Source organism: Equus caballus, chromosome 24 (genome assembly GCF_041296265.1).
Source record: "Equus caballus isolate H_3958 breed thoroughbred chromosome 24, TB-T2T, whole genome shotgun sequence".
In the NCBI taxonomy this organism is placed as follows: domain Eukaryota; kingdom Metazoa; phylum Chordata; class Mammalia; order Perissodactyla; family Equidae; genus Equus; species Equus caballus.
The window spans coordinates 47,314,246-47,337,368 of NC_091707.1; the positions used below are offsets into that span (position 1 = coordinate 47,314,246).

At 53.5% G+C, this 23,123-nt stretch overlaps 1 protein-coding gene across 6 annotated transcripts in view; it reads right to left on the reverse strand.

Annotated features, from left to right (window-relative positions):
• Nucleotides 1–175: 175 nt before the first annotated feature.
• Nucleotides 176–23,123, reverse strand: part of GPR68 (G protein-coupled receptor 68) — a 28,544-nt gene continuing 5,596 nt past the window's right edge. For 2 of the 6 annotated variants that reach the window (XM_023628278.2, XM_070249775.1), the window contains exon 2: nt 176–3,560. In XM_023628278.2, the coding sequence (XP_023484046.1) occupies nt 2,345–3,430 (1,086 nt within the window). In that variant the 5' untranslated portion in view covers nt 3,431–3,560 and the 3' untranslated portion in view covers nt 176–2,344. Of the gene's footprint in view, nt 3,561–11,334; nt 11,741–18,768; nt 19,196–19,407; nt 19,578–23,123 lie in introns of those variants that run through there. The other 4 variants (XM_023628277.2, XM_005605402.4, XM_014735758.3 and 1 more) reach the window with 4 other exon arrangements.

The following is a 23,123-nucleotide window of genomic DNA, read 5'->3' on the forward strand; positions in this document are numbered from 1 at the left end:
TTCTTGGCCATTGTTGGGTGATCAAGGGCAAATCCCCTAATTGCTCTGTTTGAGTTTTCTCTGAGAAGGTCAATCCCTGGACTTTCCTGATTCTTTTGGGTGTTTCAAGGGCCCTCTAGATCACCCTGGTGTTCGAAGACCCCTCACCCCCATAAGGATGGCAGCACACTCCAGCTGTGGCTGGTTACTTTGCTTTATTTGCAGACTCAAGTTTGCTACACAATTCCATTGCACAGTCCAAAATTCGCATACTTGGCATAAAAGAGAGGACAATACAAAAATACAACTCTTGATAGTAAATGGAAATGCCTTCAGCTCATCCTAGTCCATCCCAGTGGGAATGGCCATGTTGAAGGTCAAAAGAGGGGAAAGTGCTGTGGAATGACGAAGCCTGGAGGGCTCAACCAGTGCCGTTGCCCCAGTAAGATCAGGGGCTGGCACTGGGGGTGGGGGTGGGGGGGGGACTCTTCTTGGCTGTGTAGCCATTTCTGCCACCTTCAGACCTGGTCACGTCCTCCTCCAGGAATGGGAAGAGAACTTCCCCAAGTTATGGGAGGCCCACCGTAAGGGCCAAGTGTGGCCCTGGGGCCCCAGTAACCACACTTCCCTGTGGTACATCCAGCCTGGGCTATCTGCTTCTGGGCACCCCTGATGGGAGGGTTAAGAGACTCAGGGTATATCTACTTCTTGGAGATGGGGGAAGGGAAGGGAAGAGAGATTGAGGAGGAGATTCTCCCTGGCTCTCCCTTTAGCAGATTCCTGAAATATTCTACTGATGTCAGCTTCTACCTTCCCAGGCTTGAGTCCACCTTGCTCCTTGGCTGTAAGGAGCTTGAATCCCAGGCTTTTGAGGCAAGTCAGGAAATCTGAAGGGCTAGCATTTCTATAAAGGTGGGAAGGTCCCTAGAGCAGCAAGAAGCTCTTCTGGTCCTTGGTATATTCACTAGGCTGGGGCTCAACATCGTCAGGCACAAAGCTACAGGAGAGATGAGCCCTGTACCCAGCGTTCCAGGACAGAAAAAAAGATGGCAGTCAGTACCCTGGCCGGCACATGGCCCACAGGCCCACTATCACTCTCCAGGTGGGACAGGTGGGACATCTGGCAAAGGAGCAGTGCTGGGAGGACAGAGGAGGCAAGGTGAGCCAAGGGCCACCTCCTCTCCTTGGCACAGGGCCTATGTAAACCATAGTGGAGCTAAACCCCAGGCCTTTGTGCTGAGAGATGGCAGAGAGCACGTCTCTGTTTTGTTTGTTTTGTTGTATCTAAGAACTTGGGGAGAATGTCATGCTCTTCTCTGAGGCTGCTAAACACTCCACAGTGTGTGAGGCTGGGGACAGAGGCAGGGGCTGGGGGGTAACACTGCCAGCAGTCACATGACCCTAGCCTCCATGTCTTGGCACACAGCTTTCATGGAGACCCTAGCATTTTAACCGTGAACACATACATATACACACACTTACACACTCCCAGGCTTCTGGATCTGGTGCTTCTGGGCAGATGGAAACAGAAAATGAATTAGGAGGAATTGTGTGTAGAGAACTCGGTAGACAGCCTGGCTTTAGGCCTCTGTCCCGACACCTGAGCGTCAGTACTGACTTTTTAAAGAAACACAGACATCACCCCAGGGAGGCCCAGGGAGCCTTGGGATTTGTTCTCCATCAGCCTTGGGGCTTGGGGAATCTGCTCAACTCTCTCTGTGAAATTGTGACGGGGCTGGAGTTGGGGTCTCTCTGCCTGTCACTCCTCCCACTGTCCCCATTCCCTGCACTCCCAGTGCCCCAAATGCCTCTCCACCTTCCTTCTCCCCATCCAACCTCCTGGCCCCACTCATCTTCCTTCCCACCCTTTTGTGGGGTGGGACTCAAGTGTTATCCATGACATACAGTTTCATGTGTCACCTCCTCAGATAACACCAGTGCGTTTGGACGGGGGTCATCTGTGACAACAACGGCACTGGAAAGCCCTGGCAGGTGCACACTCAGGCACCCACCCTCATCTCCCAAGCCCCCTTTCTCCATGTTCTCGCACTCTTCACCCCCCACCCCAGCTTCCCTCTGAAAACCTCCTGGAGATGACAGTTCACTGTGTTCCTCCCACCAGCAGCCCAGCTGGCAGGAGATGATACCCATGAGCTGGGGGCTTACCCCCACACTCAAAAGCCCCATCGAGCTCAGCAACTAGAGCAGGCTGCCTGGAACCGGAGAGGTCTTGCTGCAGCACAGGTCCAGGCCCAGTGACCCAGGCCCATCGTCCCCTCCAGCAGAAAGAGGTGCTGCACTTGGCAAAGTGGGCAGCGGCCGACAAGCAAGCTCAGGCCTCACTTCGCCCCACACCTGACCCGAGCTAGGCCAGCCCACCTGTGGGGGACCCTCCCACTCCAGATGAGTTAGGGGTCTGGAAGGCCGAGTGGAGCTTCATCAACAGCTCCGGCTCCTCACTTTTCCCAGAGGCCTCGGGGGCGCCCAGCGGGTAGGCCTCCCTGGCCCGGCTGGTCCTGGAGCAGGTGAGGAAGGCCAGGCAGGCTCCTCGGAGGCGGGCCAGGTCCCGGTGGGTGGTCTCGCTGACGAAGCAGTACAGCACGGGGTCGGCAACGCAGTTGAAGCTCGTGAGGAGCAGCGAGAAGTGATAGGCATTGAAGATGCCCGTGGCAAACTCGCAGCTGGACTCCCAGAGGCTTCGCACGAGCAGCAGCACATGGTAAGGCAGGAAGCAGGCCAGGAAGATGACCACGGTGCTGAGCACCAGCCGCTGGATCTGGTCCTTGCGGCTCTTCTGGGTGCCGTGGCTCCGGCGCACGGCCCGCAGGATGCCCTGATAGGAGGCCAGCAGCAGGCAGATGGGGAAGAGGAAGCCCACCAGGAAGCGGTAGTAGTTGATGCTGCGTTGCCATGCCTCCAGGGGGTAGTGCTCAAAGCAGACGCGGTGCTGGTTCTCGTCCTCCACGACCTCCTTGTGCATGAGGAAGTAGACGCTGGTTAGCAGCTCCTTGACCCAGATGACCACGCTGACGCTCACGGCCGCCTTCAGGGTGCGGAATTGGTGGAAGCGGAAGGGATGGGCCACGGCCAGGTAGCGGTCGATAGAGATGCAGCAGAGGAAGCCCACGCTGATGTAGATGTTCTCGTAGAGGAGGATGCCACACACCTGGCAGGACAGGTCTCCGTGCGACCAGTGGTCGTGCTGCAACACGTACTGCAGCCAGAAGGGGAGTGAGCAGATGTAGAAGAGGTCGGCCACTGTCAGGTTGCACAGGTACACGCCCAGCTCGTTCCGGGCCTTGATCTGCAGGTAGCCGAAGTAGAGGGACAAGCAGTTGGCCGGGAAGCCCACTACCAGCACTGTGACATAGACCACTGGGGCCAGCGTCTGGTGGATGGTGTGGTCGATGGTACAGCTCAGCGAGGAGTTGTCTGCGGTGATGTTCCCCATCTTTGGGCCTGAAGGGGGCCTCACCACTCATGGGCTCAGAGAACAGGCCAATCTCTCTACCGCCATCTTGTTTATGGGATGTGGTTCAAGCTGGATCAAACATTGGGCCTCACTGGCGGTGGGTAAGCCCCTGAAAGCCAAAGGCAGGAAAGGCTTAGAATAATAGGAGCCAACATTGATACACCACCTACCATGTGTCAGGCACTGCTCTAAGTGCCTCATTTAATTTAGAGGAGGATCCAGCCAACCAACTCCAACTCAACTGGTATATCCGAATGGGTCACACACCAAGACACAGAAATGTAGCTTATGTCTCCCCATCCACCTTCCTAGGCTTCCTGTTGCTTGTTACTCTCCTGGTCCCTCAGTGCAGCAAGCAAGCCCAGGAGCTTTTGTGAGCATGTGCCCATCCCGAGCCCAGCTCTCCAAGGGAAGCTCGAGGTAAAGATGAATTCCAACCCACATGCAACAATGAGGGCCCCAGAATTTTCTTCTGCAGCAATAAGCATCATTCACATTTTTCCTACTTGCTCATGGGAAAATATGAGGTCGGTAACACTGAGGCCACAGCCTCTCCTGGAGGCCTCTCCAGACAGCATGGAAGAGGCCCAACCTTGTCCATGTCCCACTGTGCTCTGGCAAGAAACAAAGGCGGGGCTTCCCGCAGGGCACTGCCTGGAGTCTGGGTGCTCATCAGCAGGTACCACCTCCCTTCTCCTCCGTGGAGCTTGGGGACCCAGCGTGGGGACAGCACAGGACCAGGGACTGACACGTGAGCACCAGGTCAAGGTCAGCCACTTACGAGCTGAGCAAGTCATTTACCCTTCCTGAGCCTCAGTTTCCTCATCCGTAAAATGGGGATAAAAACGCCTGCCCCTGGGGTCAGTATCAGGGCCACGTAAAATGATGGATGTCAAAGTGCACAGCGTTGTTTTTCCAGAGGCACAAAGGTAGAGTAAAGCCTGGTAATCTTACTCGAATTAGTGAAAAGTCCACACTGTTAAGAATTTATCAAAGGAAATGCTATGTATACAAATATGTTTGAGTAAGAGAATAAAAGTTTTTGTCGTAAGCCTACTTCACAAATTAATATATAAAGGCCTGAGCTACTCTATTGATTTCACATTTCTGGCTCAGATGGAAAATCTCTCTCTCTGTGTCTAAATCAGGATCTTTTTAACCTTTTTTTTTTTTTATAATCATCCTTCCAAGTAGCCCTTTTAGACATTTTTTTCCTAACCACACCACCCTCCATGAAACTTTAATACCCCAGGTCTACTGCATATCTGTTTATGTACTGTGGCCCCCTGAGATGACAGATCACTGTAATAGCTGTGATTTTTCCCACCCCACCCAAGGACCAGTTTTCACCCCTCCTTGAGGATGTGTGGTCTGTACGGTTGCAAATTTTGAATGAGTGGGGTCTGGATTAAGCTGGTTTGCAGTAGCAGCAGATAACCCTGGCTCTGCTCTCTCTTCACCATCGTCAAGCTGGGACTCACAGGCCAGAAGGGAAACCCCTCAGAGTCCAGCATCCACCGACGTCTCATCACCTGCTGACCAGGGCCCTCCCTCCACAGCCTCCCTCCTGTCGGCTCTGTTGTGGCTCCTGCCTGGCCTGTGGCCATGGGAGCCAGGTCTCAGCCTGGAAGCTGGCACAGCTTGCTGGTAAGGGGCTCAGAGATACCCAGCCCAGCAGTTCCAATCCTGGGGTTCATGGAGGATAACCCTGAGGGGCTCCCCTGAATTCACATGCTCAATCTTGTAAATATACAGGTATGTGCATTTCTTCTGGGGAAGGGGCCTATAGCTTTCATAAATGCCACTAAAATGGGCAAGCAGTGGGCCTGGTCCAAAGCCACCCCCCCCCAACTCCCCGCCACCTAGACTCTCTGTGGCTCTCTCCGTAGCCAAGCCTCCCCACCTCAGCTCTCCCACTCCTGCCCCTGGCCATTACCCACATGGCAGCCACAGCAATCTTTCTACAATGCAAGCCAGATCCTCCTCTTCCTTGCTTAAAACCCACTGAGACAGTTCTTATCACACCTACGGTGAAACCCAAACTCCTTTCGAGACCTACAAGGCCCAACAGGATCTGGCCCCAGCTCCCCACACCTTGCTGGCCACCACTGCACTCCAGCCACACTGGCCAGTTTCTGTGCCCCAGTCACCCAGCCTTGCTCCTGCCTCAGGCCTTTGCATCAGGGCCTGCATCTCCTAGAGTGCTGCCGTCTGCACCCCTCCTCCATCAGCCTGCCACCGCCCCCCCCCCCAACTCCCATCACAGGGCCCGCTCCTTTGCTGCCAGATCTCAGCTTAAACATCACCTCCTTGCAAGGCCTTCCCTGACCACTCCACTTAAAGCAGTCCCCACCCCAGTTGTCATCACATCATCTTCTCTGATTGCTCTGCAGAGCTCCCATCAGCATCGGAGAGGTTTTTCTTGCTTATTTACTTGTCTGCTTGTTGATGATCTGTCTCCTCCATGAGAATGTAAATTTGAAGAGGGCAGAGGCCTTGAACAGTGTGTGCCCATCACAGGCATTCATGAATACTCCTAGAATGAAGGAGCGAGTGCCCCCTCCCCATCCTACAGGTGAGGAAGCAGAGGTTCCAAAGGGAAAGTGACTTGCCCAAAGCCAGCCTGAGGAAGGAAACACTGGCATGAGAAGCCAAGTCTCCTTGCTCCATGCTCCACCTCGCTGCCACATCCAGTCCCCACCTGGGACTCACCCCCAATCTCTCAGTCCCGGAAGATGAGGACTCCCCAGTTGGGCTCACCTCCCTGTCCTCTCCAGCACACAGGCCTGGAACTTCAGTGATGGTGGTGGGGGAGGGGTGCTTCTTCTAGTTGTTTATAATTGTGGTTAAATATATATAAGGTAAAATTCACCATTTTCATCATGTTCAAGTGTACAGTTCAGTGGCACAAACTACATTCACATGGTTGTGCAGCCATTACCAGCATCCATCTCCAGAACTTTTCATCTCCCCAAACTGAAAAACTCTGTCCCCATTAAACACTAACTCCCCATTCTGCCCCCTCCCCAGCCCCTGGCAACCACCACTCTACTTTCCGTCGCTATGAATTTGACTGTTGTAGGCACCTGATGTAGGTGGAATCCTATAGTAGTTGTCCTTTTGTGACTGGCTTTTTCACTTAGCGAAATGTCCTCAAGGGTCATCCATGTTACAGCATGTGACGGGATTTTCTTCCTTTTAAGGCTGGATAATATCCCATCGTATGCAGAGACCACATTTTGTTAATCCATTTATTTGTTGATGGACATTTGGGTTTTTCTGCCTTTCAGCTATTGTGAATAATGCTGCTATGAACATGGGTATACAGATATCTGTTTGACTCCCTGCTTTCAATTCTCTGAGTGTATACCCAGAAGTGGAATTGCTGGATCATATGGTAGTTCTATTTTTAATTTTTTGAGGAACCACCATTGTTTTCCACAGCGGCTGTACCATTTTGCATTCCCACCAGCATAACACAAGTTTTCTAGTATTTTTTGAGGAACCACCATTGTTTTCCACAGCGGCTGTACCATTTTGCATTCCCACCAGCATAACACAAGTTTTCTAGTTTTTTGCTTTTTGTGTTTTCGGTTTTTTGTTTTCGCTTATGTTTTGACAGTGAGAGGAAGGGAGAAGGAGAAGTTGAGGCCTGAGACCCCAAAGCTTTGCCCACAGCCCAGTAAGTCAGAGTTTGACCCCACTCTCCCTCCTCTCCCCAGCTGCCCTGTCCTTGAATCCCAAGGCCACACCTGTGGGGCCAAAGGGTCCACCTGGCTTACACGTGAAGTCCACAGCAACGGAGGTCCCTGAACGGTGCCTAGGGGCACCCACCCAGACCCTCTGTGTCTCTGAATTTACCTCTCCGAAGTTCAGATAAAATCCACCCGCAGGAAGATAAAATTCATTCATAAGCACAGGCCCCCAGGAGCCAAGAAAACAGGGCAAATGAAGACATAATGAGAACACGTCCTGTCAGGTCTTAGGAATTCAATGAGAGTCACCTGGCCTGAAGCCCGTTGTTTACTAGTGGTGAGTGTATGCATGTGTGGGGTGGGCTGGGGCTACGGCTTGTAGCTTCCTCTTTCCTAGGCCAACAATAAGCAAATTCTGGCAACCAAAGCTGGAAATATTCAAGCCTGCAGAGCAAAGAAGAAACATTGACAATGTTTAGATTTAAGCATCTCCTACGTTCACTTTGGAACAAAAAGAGGGTTTTGGTATTCTAGCGCAGTGGTTCTCAAACTTAAGTGCATCTGAGTCACCTGAAGGATCTGTGAAAACATTACTGAGCCCCACCTCCAGAATTTCTGACTCAGTGAGTCTAAGGTGGGGCTCAAGAATTTGCAACAAGCTCCCTGGTGATTCTGGTGCTGCCACAGACCTCGCTTTGAGTAGCAAGGCAATCAAAGGTTAGAAGGTCTGTCAAGTATCCTACATGAGTTCCCGGGCTGGAGAACAGAGGTGGCTGGAAGGGGAACTTGAGACCCAGATGAACCTGTGGGCAGAACCAGGATCCCTTGGGAGATCAACAGCCTGATTCAGCCTCTCAAGAAATAGTGACTGAATCTGGGAGAGTACTTACACTTTGTATTTACAAAATCTTTTATAGTTTACAGAGCACTTCACATCTGCCCTTTCGTCCGACCGTCACAACAGCCCTGTTATTTTACCTATTTTAGGGACGAGGAAACTGAGGCCCAGAGAGATGGACTGGCTTGCCCAACAGTCCAGGACCTCTGGATTTCATTTGACAAGTATTTGTGGAGCGTCTACTCTGTTCACAGCACAAGGCTGGACATGGGGGCCTTAGCGATGAAGAAGAAATGGCTCCCAACCTCAGGGAGCCTCCCATCTTGCAAGACAGGAACGTCACATGCACAAATCACGACTCGAGGCAGTGTACAGTGGGTGCTGTGGGCATCCCTCACACTCACATTTAGTGTTGGTTCATTCTTTTTACTCCGCACAAACTGTGACACGGCATCTCCTCTGTAGTCTGGCGATTCCCAGACCTCCCACCAGGTGGAAGGTTGACATAACCAGCTTCCTGCCACCTCACAGGACATGCTCAGTGAGGCTCACCCTGCTTCCATCATTTTCTCCACCAGTCTGTTCTTGGAAGGGGCATCTCGACCTGCCCAGTCACTCACGTTGAATGGCTAGCCTTCAGCTCCCTTCCTCATCTTCATTCAGAGCACCCAGTTAATTACCCAGTTCTACTATTTTTAACTCCTAAATATTTCCCACATCCATCACCTCCTCTTCAGCTCTCTCACCAGTGCCCTAGATTGGCTTGGTCAAGATTTCCTCCCCAGAATGCAATGGCCTCCAATCAGATGTCCTGCCTCCATCTTACCACTCTCAAACTCCTGCTTCAAACCCTTCAATGGTTCTCCATTCATCCGTCTGTCCATCCAACCAGCCATCCATCCACTCATTCACTTATTCATTCACACAACAAATACTTATTGAGTATCTATTAAATGGAAGGCACTGCACTAGACACTGGCCCCTAGAGTAACTCAAGTTGCTTTTAGTCTCATGGGAGAGGGGAGAAGATAAGTGAAACCAGCTCCTAAGGAGAGCATAAAATTTTAAGGGAGTTCATAGAAGTTGACCTAACCCAGCCAGAAAAGTCTTCCCCAGCAGCAAGTTATGCAAAGACCAGGAGAAGGGGGAAGGGCTGCCTGAGCAGATGGGAGTTTTTTCCTGTGGAAACAACGTGTAAATCAGGTCAAATGTGAGAGAGAGAAAATGAGCACCTTTGCGGAACTGAAAGTAGCTTGGCATGACTGGGTCTGGGTGTGAGCAGGCATGGCCAACATGAAGCTGTAGAAACTGACAACTATTTAGAAGGGAGTGGGGAACAGTCAGGGACAAATCTGAGATGTTCCTCCATGCTTGGTCCTTATAAGCTCTCAAAAATTATTTGTTATATGGATGGATGGGTGGAGAGGCGGGTGGGTGCGTGGATGGGTAAATGGGTGGACAGATGGAGGTGTAGATGGATGAGTCAATGGATGGATGAGGGGGTAGATGGATAGATGGAGGAGTGAATGGGTGGCTAGATGGATGAATGGGTGGGTGGGTAGATGGGTGGGTGGGTGGATGTGTGAATAGCTTGATGGGTGCAGGATAGATGGATAGATGGATGCTTTAATGGGTAGATAGATGGATGAATGGGTTGACGGATAGGTAGGTGGTGGGGGGGGTTTGAGGTTGGATGCTAGGACAGTGGAGATATCATTAATAGAAACAGAAAAGTGAGGAGGAGAAATCACTCCAGGAGCCTGGCATCTGCTCAAGCTGCCTGAGCTGGTCAGAGAGTCCTGCTTTTTTCACCCGGGCCTTATTACAGCCAGCCCTCCCTTCTACCAGTCCCTGAGGACAGGCACCCTCAGCTGGAAACTGTACCTCGTCAAGGGTGTCCCTTCTCCCCCTGGTCTCCACGGACAGCTTGCTTCTCAAAAACCAAAGGACATAGTGGAGACAAAAGTGTTTTGTAAGTGGAAAAACATAAATGGGATGGAAGAACCAAGTCACACCCGTTGAGAGCCCTCTCAGTGCAGGCCAGGCACATTCCAGTACATTCATTCTCTCTTCGAACCCCACCCTCATCAGTGCCCATTTTAAGGATGAAAAAACTGAGGTTTAAAGAGACGAACCAACCTGCTTAAGACTCCACAGTTACAGTGTGATAGGTCAGGTTGTGAACTCAGACTGGCCCACGCTTTCCTTTATACCTTGTTCTCCTGTTTGTCACGACTGTCACTGAGCCACCACCCTCCACCTCCATGCTTCTCCAGGCTCCAGTCCTCACAGATGCCACCACAAGGGCCACCAGGCTTAGTCTCAGGCCAGCCCCTGCACCTGGAAGACGCTCTGCCAGGTCAACCATCTCCTCAACACCCACTGAGGAAAACCCACTATGCGCCCAGCCCATGGTTCCCCAAGGCGGAGAGGCTTGGGGTGAAGAATCCACACAAGGAGCTGCTGCATGTACCTCCAACACTTGATCACCCAGCTAAGAAACAGAGAGAGTACCCACGAAGCAACCCAATACCTAAAAGCAAATCTTTAGACAGATGATCATGAGCGTAGAGGTCTCTGAGGACTTTAATGACCAAGAGAAATTCTGCCCTGAAGGGAAGGAAGCGTCCCTTTGACGCCCATGGAGAGCCTCCTGCATGTTCCCAGGCAGGAGGTGGAGGTGCCTGATGCCGGAACTTGGCCGGCCGGCTGGCGTATAAACAGTGATCTAATCAGTCCCCGTCTCCCGTGTGGTGCACTCGGCACGCACACAGACAGTTACTCACGGTGCCTGCCCACGGCCCTGCTCGCAGAGCCCGAGCCCACAGAGTGGGAGGCTCCAGCCAGCCTAGCTCCCCTTCCCTTTAGCGGGTCAAACCTCCACACGCTTGAAACCGGGCTGTTTCATTTCCTGAAAGTTTCACAAGCTGTTTGATATCTCCCTCTGGGGCGGGAGGAGAATCAGGCTGTGCTTTTCCTTAGTCCCCATCTTCCCCCAGATAGCCTCCCTCCAGCAACAACAACGGGACAGAATCTCATTTCTGAAGCCCCCATAACTGCTGCGAAGTTCAGTCTCATCAGGGCTCACGAAGTCGCTGTGAGTCAGGGGGGGCTGGCACTGCTAACCCTTTTCACAGCCTGAACCCAGAGAGGCGAACCCAGTTGCTCAAGTTCACACACTAAGCTGGGTGGATCTGAATCCAGAACCCAGGTGTCAAGGTACCAACTCACTGCCTTTATATTCTTTTGATCTCAAACCACAGCACGAAATACACGATGTATTTCACACAGACATTATACACACATGTGCATGCACACACAGAAACTGACTTCCCCAGAGCGATACTCACCCTAACGCTTGCGATGCATTCTGACCATTTCCATTCTATTTTGTTTTTCTAAATGCAGGTCATGAGCTATTAAATTGATCTCCTGACCCACTAATGGGTACAATCCTCAGTTTGGAAACAGCTGGACTGACCCCCTCCTGCTCAGCCTCCGGACCCTAAGAAGGCGACAGTCTCTGCAGCCAGGTGAGGAGCCGTAAGGGAGCGGCACGAAGGGGAATCCCGGTCCTCTCTGACTCTGCCTGGCTGAGCTCTACCCTCAAACCTCAAACTGCCCACTTCCTCCAGCAGCTCCGCAGAGGCCTGGGGGAGGAGACTGGACCACCTTGCCTGGCCTGGCAGACACCCCATGCAGACAACCCTGCAGCCAGGACCCGTGCTCCCCCTCTGGTGATTTCCCACAGACCACGCCTCCCAGCTCAGTCTAGAAAATCCCAGCTGGAGGCTGCCCATTCCTGAGCTGAGGCAGAATCATGTGAACTCCGATCTGGTGTCAGGCTGCCGGTTGCTGAGAAACACTGGCCAGCCAAAGGATGAGGGACTGCTCCCTCCACGCATCCTCGGTCTGCTTTCTACACACGCCAGACGCAGGAAGCAACCTTGATGGGAATGTTAAAGCCTGAACTAGGGGTGGGGGGCCTCAGGGATTCAGGGGGATGCAGGAGGAACAGGGTGTGCTAATTCCACCCATCAAACCACCTTTGAACACCTACAGGACACCAGGAGAGGAGACATAGGAACCCTGGCCCGGGGGTCCTCGCTTGAGCCACTCAGACAGGCCGACGCTCAGGTAACTAGAATATACCGTGGACACAGGCAAGAACAATGAGACAACAGGCAAGGACAGGGGGAAGCTGACTGTTACGCTCCTTCCCCGAGGCTGTCACCTGTCAGCCGCTAGAAACCACTATCTGGGTTGGTGTTTTGCAACATACCTTAGAAAATATCTGGGGAGCTTATGAAACATAATACCAATGTCCAGACCCCACTCTAGACAAATTAAATCATACTTTCTGGGAGTGAGATGCCAGCACCAATGTTTTTAAAAGCTCTCTGGACAGGTGCAACGGGCAGCCGGGTGGAGAAGCCCTGATGGGGTGGAGGCAGGTTGGATCCTGTTCTGCAGATGAACAGAGAGAGGGCAACACAGTAAGGTTCTGGGCCATGGATAAGGCAAGCAGCAGTGTTTCTACACAGCGTGGAGCAGGCACAGGGCTTTGGCCTCACGGGGTCTTCTGGCTCTCAGGAGCGTGTGCTGACCTCCCTCAGCACAGCAGGGCTGAAGGGAACCCCGAGGTCACCAGCCCAGCCTCTTCATTTTACAGATGGGGAAGCTCAGGCCCAGAGACACAAAGGCCCTAGACCCGGGCCTTGCAGCTGAGCAAGAGCTGTGATTCTTGACCCTGCTGCCGACTTCCGGCGCCATGCTATTTTGGCATGACCTCCTCCTTCCAGGGGAGTCTCCTTGGAAGCTGCTCGTGGGTTATGTTGCTGGAGCCAGGGAGCCAACATCCACCATGAGTGGCAGTCACTGAGGATGTGCATTCTCCCTGCTCTGTTAGGTGATCTGTGGGACTCGTCTTCTCCAGACAGCAAACTACTATAGTCTTGTCCAAGGACTGTATGGGTAGGGGTCCCAGGAAAAATCCCCCTCTGTGGGGCCTGGGCCCTCCAAGCAAATGCTACCACACACAGGCCCTCTTCAGTGGTCCCCTATATCAGTTGCTGCAAAAGCCTGCGCCTTGTCATAGCACAGTGGTGAGCGTGTAGACACAGATGCTGTTTCTGAGTCACAGAAGTGTGGTTGTCTTTCCCTGATGTCATATGAAAGGACAGGTGGGTTAGGAGAGCAGGACTGACTTACTCACCACCTTAGTGGTGAAGACCTGGCTACCCCCATGACACACCGGCCAAAGACAGCACCTCTGGCTCTCTCCATAGGGCAGCCCAGCCCAACAGGACACACACAGACAGCCCATCTATACCGTCACTGTCTATACCTGCAGGAACCACTCATGGCACTGTGCCCCCTCCTCCCCCCAGCACCCCCGAGCTGCCCAGCTCCCCCTGCCAGCAGTATGCACCATACCTCACCTGGCATGGGGAGCCTTCCTCTCGCCGGGACCGCCATCCCCTCCCCACTGGGCCTTTAGCACTGTAGACAGAGGATGAAGCTTGCTTCAGTTTTATTCAAATCAGCTGAGCCCATGCCCTCTGTGAGATGCCCACTCAGTAGGAGAAAAAAGCGCCCATGGTGTCTTCCACGTTCGTGCTAGGGTTTTTGTCTTTAACCTAAAACAGGAAGGAAGGACTAGAAACCGTGGAGACACCAAGCATCAAGCAGTAGCCTGAGGGTCCTAGACAACCCATAACCTCGACTCCCCCAAATCTCACCAAGTAAACTCACAACTCAGTAAAAGTAGTGAGTTGGTAGTAATAACAGCCTCAAGAGAAGCCCTGGCCTGACTCCCCCCATTCAGACTTCTGTCCCTAAGCCCAAAGTGGCAGCATCTTGGGGCTGCTGCTGAGCAGAGCGGGGCATTTAGTGAAGGGTGAGAACGCCTGGGCCCGTGGGGTGAGGTGACCCGACAGGGGCTGCTCAGACCCGCCTCCACGGCTAACTTCCATCCTGGAAAGACAAAAGGACCTCAACCGGGCCAGGCCTGCCACCTGAATTAATTTTCGCATTCTCTCTTTAAGCCCCCAGTGACAGCGGTCATGAAGCACTGTAGACCCCCTGGGATGGCAGTCCCAGAAGGTTGGAGTGAGCCCCGGACATCCCTCTTGTGCCCCTGGTATAAACATCTGCTCCAGGAACATGGGCTCTGAAGGGCTGGTGGACTTTTGTGAGCTGCTCTAGAGGCCATTTTGAGGGCAACAGGGCCCCAGGCCCTAAGGCCCTCGGGCACCCACTTGCCTCCCAGAGATCCAGGAAGCCTGAGAGTCATCATAGGGAGGGCTTTGGAGTCTGCCCTGAACTGGTGGCACCGTGCAAGGCCTCCAGCACACGGCAGCAACCCTGTGGCTACAGGATGGAGGTTAAGAGCGGAGGCTCTGGGCTAGACCACTGAGGGTAAGTCCCCGTGCTGCCACTGTCTGGCTATGTGACCCTGAGAAATCACAAACCTGGATGACCAGTGGCCTCTGTGAGAGTCAAAGGAGATGAGGTCCAGCAAGTGCTAGCACTTAGTAGGTTCTTGGTAAGTGTTGGCAAGGGTGCAGTGTTGAGGATGGTGGTGGTGGTGGCACAGTGCCTCACGCTCAAAGGTCCTGCCCCATCATCTGACGCACCCTAGAGAGGGTGAAGGACGGGCAGGCCAACTTGCTAAGATGTTCGCTATGGTGCACCACCTTATTCCCCATGGCTACTCTACTGATTTGGGGCCCGTCGGGGTAAAGGCCTTGGAGGCTCCCCAAGGGCTCTGACAAGCACAAGAAGCACCTGTTATGAGCCACTGCTGTTTGACTGTAGGGACCTTCACTGACTTGTGTCTTGAAGGCTGGCCTTGGCCTTCCCCAGGCAGTAGCCTTCCATTTCAGCACACGCTTACATCAGAGGAGCCCATGCAAGGTGCAGCATTGTTGCAGGTTCAAAAGAGGCCAGGTGTGAACTAAGGATGGCTCCAAGGACAAGAGGATGAGCAGCGGAGAACCTCTCACGTGCCCGGCATCACAGCGCTGGTGGGGTCAGAGAAGAGGTGGGAGCAGCTGAGGATCAGGAAGAACAGTCAGCGCCATTCTGGAGCACAGGCTTTGTCCCAGGTACCCTGCTGAGCACCTTCTAAATGTTTTCTGTTTCAACCCTCACATCAGCCCTGGGAGGCAGCGTTATCCCTGTCTTACAGGCAAGGCAACTGCGACTTAGTGCCAGCAACCTGCCCAGGGTCACAGAGCTGGGAAACAGTAGAGGCACTGGAATCCAAAGACAGGGCTCTTGACCACTGTATGAGTCTCCTGTGGCTTCTGGAACGAAGTACCACGAACTTAGTGGCTTAAGACAATACAAATTTCTTATCTTACAGCCTGGTAGTCAAAAGTCTGACGTGGGTCTCGCTGGGCTAAAATCAAAGTGCTGGCAGGGCTGCATTCCCTCGAGAGGGTCTTGGGGAAAATCTGTTTCCTTGCCTTTTCCAGTTTCTAGAGGCTTCTGGCATTCCTTGGCCATGTGGCCATGGCCCCTTCCTCATCTTCAAAACCAGCAGTGGCGGATTGAGTCCGGCTCACATTGCATCTCTCTGACCTCTGCTCCCATCGTCACATCTCCTTCTCTAACCCTCTTGCCTCCCTCTTCCACTCTCAAGGAGCCTTGATCCCACTGGGCCCACCCAGATAATCCAGGACAATCTCCCTATTTTAAGGTCAGCTGATTGACATCTTAAATCCACCTGCTACCTTAATTTCCCTTTGTCATGTAAGGTAACGTATTCACAGGTTTCAGGGACTAGGAACTGGACATCTTTTGGGGGGCCATTATGCTGCCTACCATGCCACCATGTTGTACTATTTAAAACCCTGTGGAGCAGGACCTCTCAAATGTCAGCATGCACACGAATTGCCCAGGAATCTTGTTTAAGAGCAGGTTCTGGTTCACTAGGTCTGGGGTGGGGCCCGAGTTTCTGCACTTCTAACAAGCTCCCAGGCCTGTGAGCCCAGGCCCACTTTCTCTCTTTTGCAGCCCCACAGTGATTAGTACAATGCTGCCCAAGGGCTTGGCACTTGGTAAATATTTGAGAACTGAAAGAAAGAGAGGGAGAAAAGAGAGAGGGAGGGAGGGAGGGAAGCAAGGAGGGAGAGAGAGAAGTTGATATGGGAGGGGAGGGAGAAAGGAAGGAGATAAATATCTGGACGTTGCCCCCCACCCTGAACCTGGGACAAAATGTGACAAGGAGAGAGAAGAGAGAGCAATGAAACCAGAGCCTTATGGACCCATCAAGAGAGCCATGGGCGATGTGTGGTGAGGGTGAGTTGTGATAGCGGTCCGGGTGGACTTTGAGCGACACCTTGAGAACGGAGGGTGGACAGGGTGGGCTGAAGACAGCTGAGATGTGAAGGGAGGGAGGAGTATTATTACTTAGTAATGCCCCTCTCCCCCTCTAAACAGTAAGGAGCTGAGTCTGTTCTGTTCTCTGCCAGGGAAAACGGTGGTTTGGTCCAAAATAATTCCACAACAAAAATGTGTTGAATGTTTCAAGGAATAAATGAATCTAAACTCCATTTCTTTCTGCAGCCCGCCTAGAAGGCCAAGTGTGGCTGAAATTGAAGTTAGGAGCTAATGAACTGGGGGAGACAGTCAGGATACAGGATGAGGCAACAGGAAGTGGGTTGGTTTTGGCTCCGAAGGCACAGTTGGGTGGCCATGTGTGAAGATGCATTACAGCAGCAGCCTGCTGCTGAGAGAGAGGCTTTAGTTTCTCTTTGGAAAGTCTGTTGTCTGTCTGAGAAGGTCTGACCTGCCCGGGGCATCCTTCCTGCTCGGAGCACCAACCACATGCCTTAGGTTGCCATGGTGACCCCCAGGCCTGCCTCCCCCACGAGCCGCCTGCTTCTCCCTCCCCCCCAGAGTGCTCCAACCCATCAATTAATAACTTAATAATGTATGACAACAGTCACTCCAAACACCCAGGCAGCAGCCGTCTTGAAAAACAGACTTCTCCAGAGAATTGAGAGCCACAACAATGCTCATTACACCCAGCCCAGGCCACCTGCTAAAATCTAGCTTTCTGGATCCAAATTACTCTCTCCCTGGCTTCTCCCTCTTGTTTTAAAGACACGGGGTTGGCAGAGCTGGAGACTGAAGCCTCAGAGGTCCCAGGGAAACAGATGCTAGAGAAGCCACCATGTAGGATGATGCCTGCTCCCTCAGCCCCGAATCAGGCCCAGAGAAAATGATCCTGACCCAAAACAGGCTCTGTGAGAGACCCCCGTCTTGAGTATTCGTATCTCTGCTGGTGTTCTCCTGGGAGAAACCCTACATCCTTTGCAAAGATGAATTAATTCGTCACCATGGCACCCAGAGGGGGAAAAAAAAGCAAAAGAGAAGACTTTCAAGTTGTGGTAGGTTCAAGATGGCTGGCAGTTGAGACCCTCTCACTGAGAGATGGGGTCTAAGGCCCCTCCGCTGGAGTCTAGGTGGGCTCTCTGACTACTTCACCAAAAAATAAAGCGGAAGCCACACTGTGCCAGTTTCAGAGCCCAGGCCCAAAGAGATCAGCAGCTCCCACTCCCTGTCCCTTGGGATAGGTGCCCTTGAAACCTAGGTGCCATGCTGTGAGGAAGCCCAAGGAGCCTCAAAGAGAGGCTCACGTTGGGAGGAACCAAGATCCCGGTTGACAGCCCCAGCTGAGCTCCCAGCTGACAGCCAGGATCCACTGGCACGCCCCACAAGGGTGTGACCTTGGAAGAAGATCCTCCAGCCCCAGCTGGGCCATCTCAGCTGATGCTGCAAGGAGCAGAGAGAAGCCATCCCCACCAAGCCCTGCCCAAACCACAGACTCACGAGCAAAACAGACGAGCACCGTTATGTTAAGGCACTATCTTTTGAAGCAGTTTGTTATGCAGCAATCGATAACTAGAACATAAGAATTGTTTTTCTCCAAAATCATTTAAGGGCTTAACATGTACTGGATTCACGCATCTGGTTATTTGACTTTAATTTTTATAACAACTTTGTGAGGTGGATATAATAACCTCCATTTGTCCTATAAGATACTAAGGCTCCGAGAGGTAAGGCATCTTGTTTGAGACCAGCCAGCTAAAGCACGAAATCTCTTTTCCACTCTTTGTTTCCTGTTGGATGAGTCTTCTCCCCCTACAGTGTGCACTGGACCCAGAAGGGTGTAACATAATAGTAACAGCAAGAATACTCAGAGCTAACGTTTAGGGGGCGCTACAACATTTTCAAGACAAGATGTCTCCCTGCCTGATCTCATAACCACCCTAGGAAGTAGGTTTTACTATCATGCCCATTTCACAGAAAGTGACACTGAGGCTTAAAAAGAGGACAGGTGATCTGCCCTAGGTAATAGCGCTAATAGGTGGAAAGGCTGAGAGGTGGACCCAGGCCACCTGGTCCAGGAACCTGGCTCTCAGGGGCAGATACTCTAGTCTATATAGTCTAAAGCATCCACATTGCTCCAGCCCTGCTTCCTCTGCTAAGCTCAGGAATTCTTTTCCTGCCTTCCTTCCTTTGGAAGCCTACCTGGGGGGAGGAAGGGGTTGAAGGAAAACATAACCATATCATCTCAGATGTGTATAGTTTCAAACCATTCTCACATCTGTTTTGTCTTCGCAATCCCTCTGTGTGGTGGCCGTGGCTAGTACTTATCTCCGCCTTACAAAGGCCCAGCCACAGCAAGTGACCTGCCCAAAGCCACACAGCCTCTGGCTCCAAGTCAGCGCCTTCTCCTCTGCCCACCGCTAAATCCCCAAGAGCCTTACCCTGCCCTTCGGCGCCGCATCACTGATCCCCAGCCGGGCGATTACCTGGGCCCACTTGATTGCCAGGCAGGGGGCCCTGCCGACCAGCGACCCCACCTGGAGCTTCTTCGGCCAATCCCAGGCCAGTTTTGCCCTCCCTCGGTGGCAGAGGGGCATGGTCGGGTCTCGGTGATCCGCCCGGTGCCCGACGACGAGCCGCCCTTCGCCGATGTGGGGCCGGTCAAGGAAAGCCTGGCCCACGCGGCATCTTTGGGGCACCTGTGCCGCCGAGCTCTGGGACAGGAAGGGTTAGCTGCCTTCCTTTGGTTTGGAAGTAATTACGAGGTGGCCGCGGAGCCAGCCGAGGGGGCTGCTAAGGCGGGCGGCGGCCGCGGGGGGACGGGCGGAGACACCTCCCCCGGGGGAGGGCCCGGGACGCGCCGGCGCTGGGGGCAGACAGCGGGCGGGCCTCGTCGCCGTCCGCACCCGCACCAGCACCCGCACCCGCGTGGCCGCGCCGGGGAAGGCGCCGGGCTAGACTCCGGTGCCCCGGACCCCGCTGCTGAGCGCACGCCGTTTCCCGGACCTGGCGCGAGCGGGACCCCACGACTGTGGCGGGGAGCAGGGCTGGCCCCGGGCAGGGGAGAGAGGGACACGTACCTGCGCGGCCAGGGGCGGGACCGCCGTCACCCCGCGCCTTGCCTGCGCCCCATCCTACGGCCGGTGCACAGCAAGCGGGTGGGCACTGCGTCCTTGGGCTGCTGGCGGAGGTGGCCTGGGCACGCCGGCGAGTCCGTGTCCCGGCCAGGCCTTCCTCTTTCTGGGACCACGGGGCCACGTTATGCTCCGATTCCCCTCATCACCCCCGCTCCCCCGTCGGGCACACCCAGCCCTGCCCGTCCACACCCTGCCTTCACTCTGACCACAGGCCACCGGCTAGGCGCCTGCCAGGAAGAGCCGCGGTCGCGCAGACCTGTCCTGGAGGTACAGCGCTCCCGGCCCCCACTACCAGCCTGTCCCCGGACGGGCTCTGGAGCTGCCTGCGTGGGCTCAGACCAGGGTCCTTCTCCAGCCACATCCAGAACCCCTAGGTGAGAAGCTATGAGGAGGGTCCATGAAGTGACCTCTCTGTTCTGTTCCCCTCGGTGTCCCCAGCGCCAGCCCATCAGTCTACTCAGTAAATGCAGTGTCCTGTTGTTGCTCAGGGCCTCGCTCCACCTCCCCTAACCCCGGCGCAAGCAGCTCAGCCCAGGGGTCCCCACTTGGGTTCGCTTCCTCCTGGATCCCTGCTCTGTCCTTCCCAGGGCCTGAGTGTGCCTGCGGCAGTGGTGGCCAGGGACACCACAGAGGACCTGCCGCTGCTTTTGTTGAGAATTCAAGGAGGCCTTAGGGCCCTCTGCCCCACAGAGAACAGCAGTAACAGTAGTCACAGCTCAGTTTTTGAGCACTTCCTGCGTGCCAGACACCGTTCTAAGCACTGTAAATGCACGAACTCGTTTAAGCTGTACCGCTCTGTGAGGTGGATACTATTATTATCCCCATTTTACACATGGTGGAATGAGGCACAGAGAGCTCAGGTAGCTTGCCCAAGGTCACACAGGTAATAAGCAGAGACACTGAGATTCAAACCCAGGCAGGTGAGTCCAGAGCCCTCATCGCCACCTGCATCCTCTCCCAAGCTGCCCTTAGCTGTACTCTCAGCACCTTCTGCTCTCTCACATCTGCATACCTTAACTCCTATGTCCCTCTCCACTCAAAAGACCTCCTGTGCACCCATCTCTTGAACTCCTGTCCAAGTTTTAAGACCTGAAAGGCACCTCCCCTGTGGAGCCTTCTTGGTTGCCCAGGCAATTTGTGCTGAGCCCCTTCCACCTGCCCTTGGAGCCCTTCCCAGCATTCTTTGCACTGCCCACTGGGGTCCTTGGCCCACAGCTGTCTCTCCGCAGGGTCCTCCTTCCCAGCCCAGTGCCTGGCTCAGAGCGGGGTGCCCCATCCCTGTTCGTGAGGGAGAGTCTGGGACTGTCGCCGCAGGGGTCTGCAGAAGCTTGTGCGGTGGGCCGTCAGGACACACAGTTGCGGGTTAAGGGCAGCGGAGTGCAGGCGGGGGAGGGGAGGAGAGACATCAGCAGCTCACCTTCTGCTGGCTCCTCTGGGCGGCTCAAAGCTCCACGCTTAGTGCCTTGGCCCCAAGGTGAGAAATGGACGTGGGCAAGGGGCGGAAGATACCCTGGCAGGGGAGGCAGGGAGGCGGAGGGGGCAGGGAATTTCACTGTTCCCGCTGGGCACATGCCCAGCAACCTCCCAGCAGGCTCTTCTTGAGGCTGGATCAGCCCCTTCTGCTGGTCCTCACTTTGAAATCCCCCCTTCTTGCAAACTCTTCACAAATGGAGTTTTCTGGATGAACTATTCATGCCATCAAAATGCACATATGCTGTTTAAAAATTGCCAAACTGGAAGTGGTTGTTAAGAGTTTTGCTTCGAAAGCCAGAATGCCTGAGTCTGAATCCCAGCTCTGCTACCTACTAGTGGGGTGACCTTGGCCAAGTCCCTTAATGTCTCTGTGCCGGGTTCCTCGTGTGTGAAGTGGCGACGTGGCTTCTAAAGGGGCTGAGATGATTACATGGGTTCCGTAGATGTTGGCTGTTATTACTTTTATTGCCCACTCCAGGTACCCTCATATAGGGTTCTTATCTTTTGAATGTTTACTGTGTCCTGAGTGTTTAGGAATGATCTCTTTTCACCCCAAGAAGTAGTTTTATTCTCTCCCTTTCACAGATCAGGGAACTGAGGTTCAGTGACTTGCCTATGGCCACTCAGTGCTGAGGGTCTGAGCCAGGACTTGACCGGAGTCCTGACTGCGAAGCTGCTTCTTGCAGCGATTATGTTCTGCCTCATCCTGTGCCCCCAGGAAAAAAGTGGGGTGTATCAAAGCCCACCGTCAGTTGCTAGATCTGGGATTCTGACTCTCAGGGGTACATGCCATGCAGAAAGTTTATTACAAAGTGAATCCTGCCAGGGCCACCTCATTGCACAACTGGGGGTAGGGGGTGGGGGTGGGTGGCGGGTGTACAGATTGTAACCTATCAGATGGTGGCCTCTGGAGTTGGGGCAGTGTGGCAGTACAGGGTGGCCCTGTCTCCCTGCCTCTCCTTTTCTGGCTCACGGTCTCTGTTTACAGATGTCCAAACAGATCTAGAACCATTCACAGTCTAAACACCCTTCAAGTAAAACAAGCTGCGTTTTGATTCACACCTACTTTTCAGAGACAGACAGCATGGCACCTGTACTTAGAGATCTAGAATTGGCCGGTGGAATGCAGGGTTGGCCAGGCTCTCCCTAAGAAAAATGCCATATTTGGAGAAGCAAACAGATTCGTCACTCTCCCTGCAAAGTCGCCTTTTGGCTAGACTTGGCTGTGTTTCTCGGTGTCAAGATGTCCAGTCCTCGGCAGGGGCCGCAGAACTTGTTTGTAAACAAAACCTGGCATTGGCATTAGAAACAACAAACAGCTCACTCAGTTAAAATGAAGCATGCATTGTTTTCCAGAATCTTCCTGGACCTCAAGAATGGTAAATTAGGGCCCATCCTCCTAGAATGCTCATTTGAGACACTGCACTAATAACCATCTTTCTTGCCCACAGAAATCATCTCCCACAGTGGGCAGGGCTCCAGAGCTGTGGTCAGAAACAGAAATTCTCCATACTCAGTGCAAGTGACGTTTACGTCCATTTCTTCTTTTCCAGTCTCCCGTGGGTGGCTGTTCTTGGTATTTGCATTGTCCTGGTGTCAGGCCCATGGGGGCCCCCTGCAGGGGCTCAGAAATGACAACCAATGGAATGGATGAAAGAGGAGGCACCAGGCCAGAATCTTCTCCATCCTACTCTATGGATTGTATTGCCGGGCTCCCTTGCACTCTGGCTTCTGTTTGGTTTGGCCACTGGGAAGCACTAACTGGGATCAGAGGATGGCAGGAGAGTGGGGTCGGGGGCGGGGAGCGGTGCAGTATTTATCCCCCTGCCAGGCTCGCTCCAGGTTGGCTGCCTCCCTTTACTGAAGTCGTCAGCTCCCATCGGAGTCTCTCTCCTGCAGGCATTGCTGTCTCTCCTTCTTCCTCCAGGCCTGGGGATGGTAACAGCTCCCCAGAGATGCTTGTCCCAGGGTGCCGCACCGCCTGCGTTGGTTCCCTGAACCCTTTCCACATCTTTAAAAACTGTGCCTGTGTTAAAGTCCCCTCAGCGACCCTGCGTGAGTGCACCTCTGTGTCCTGCCAAGACCCTGATGACACAGAAGCAGTTTACCAGATGTGTCTTCACTGCAAACTCACTCTCCAGGGAGAACGTGCACATATTTTAGAATGCACACAGATTATCTACTTT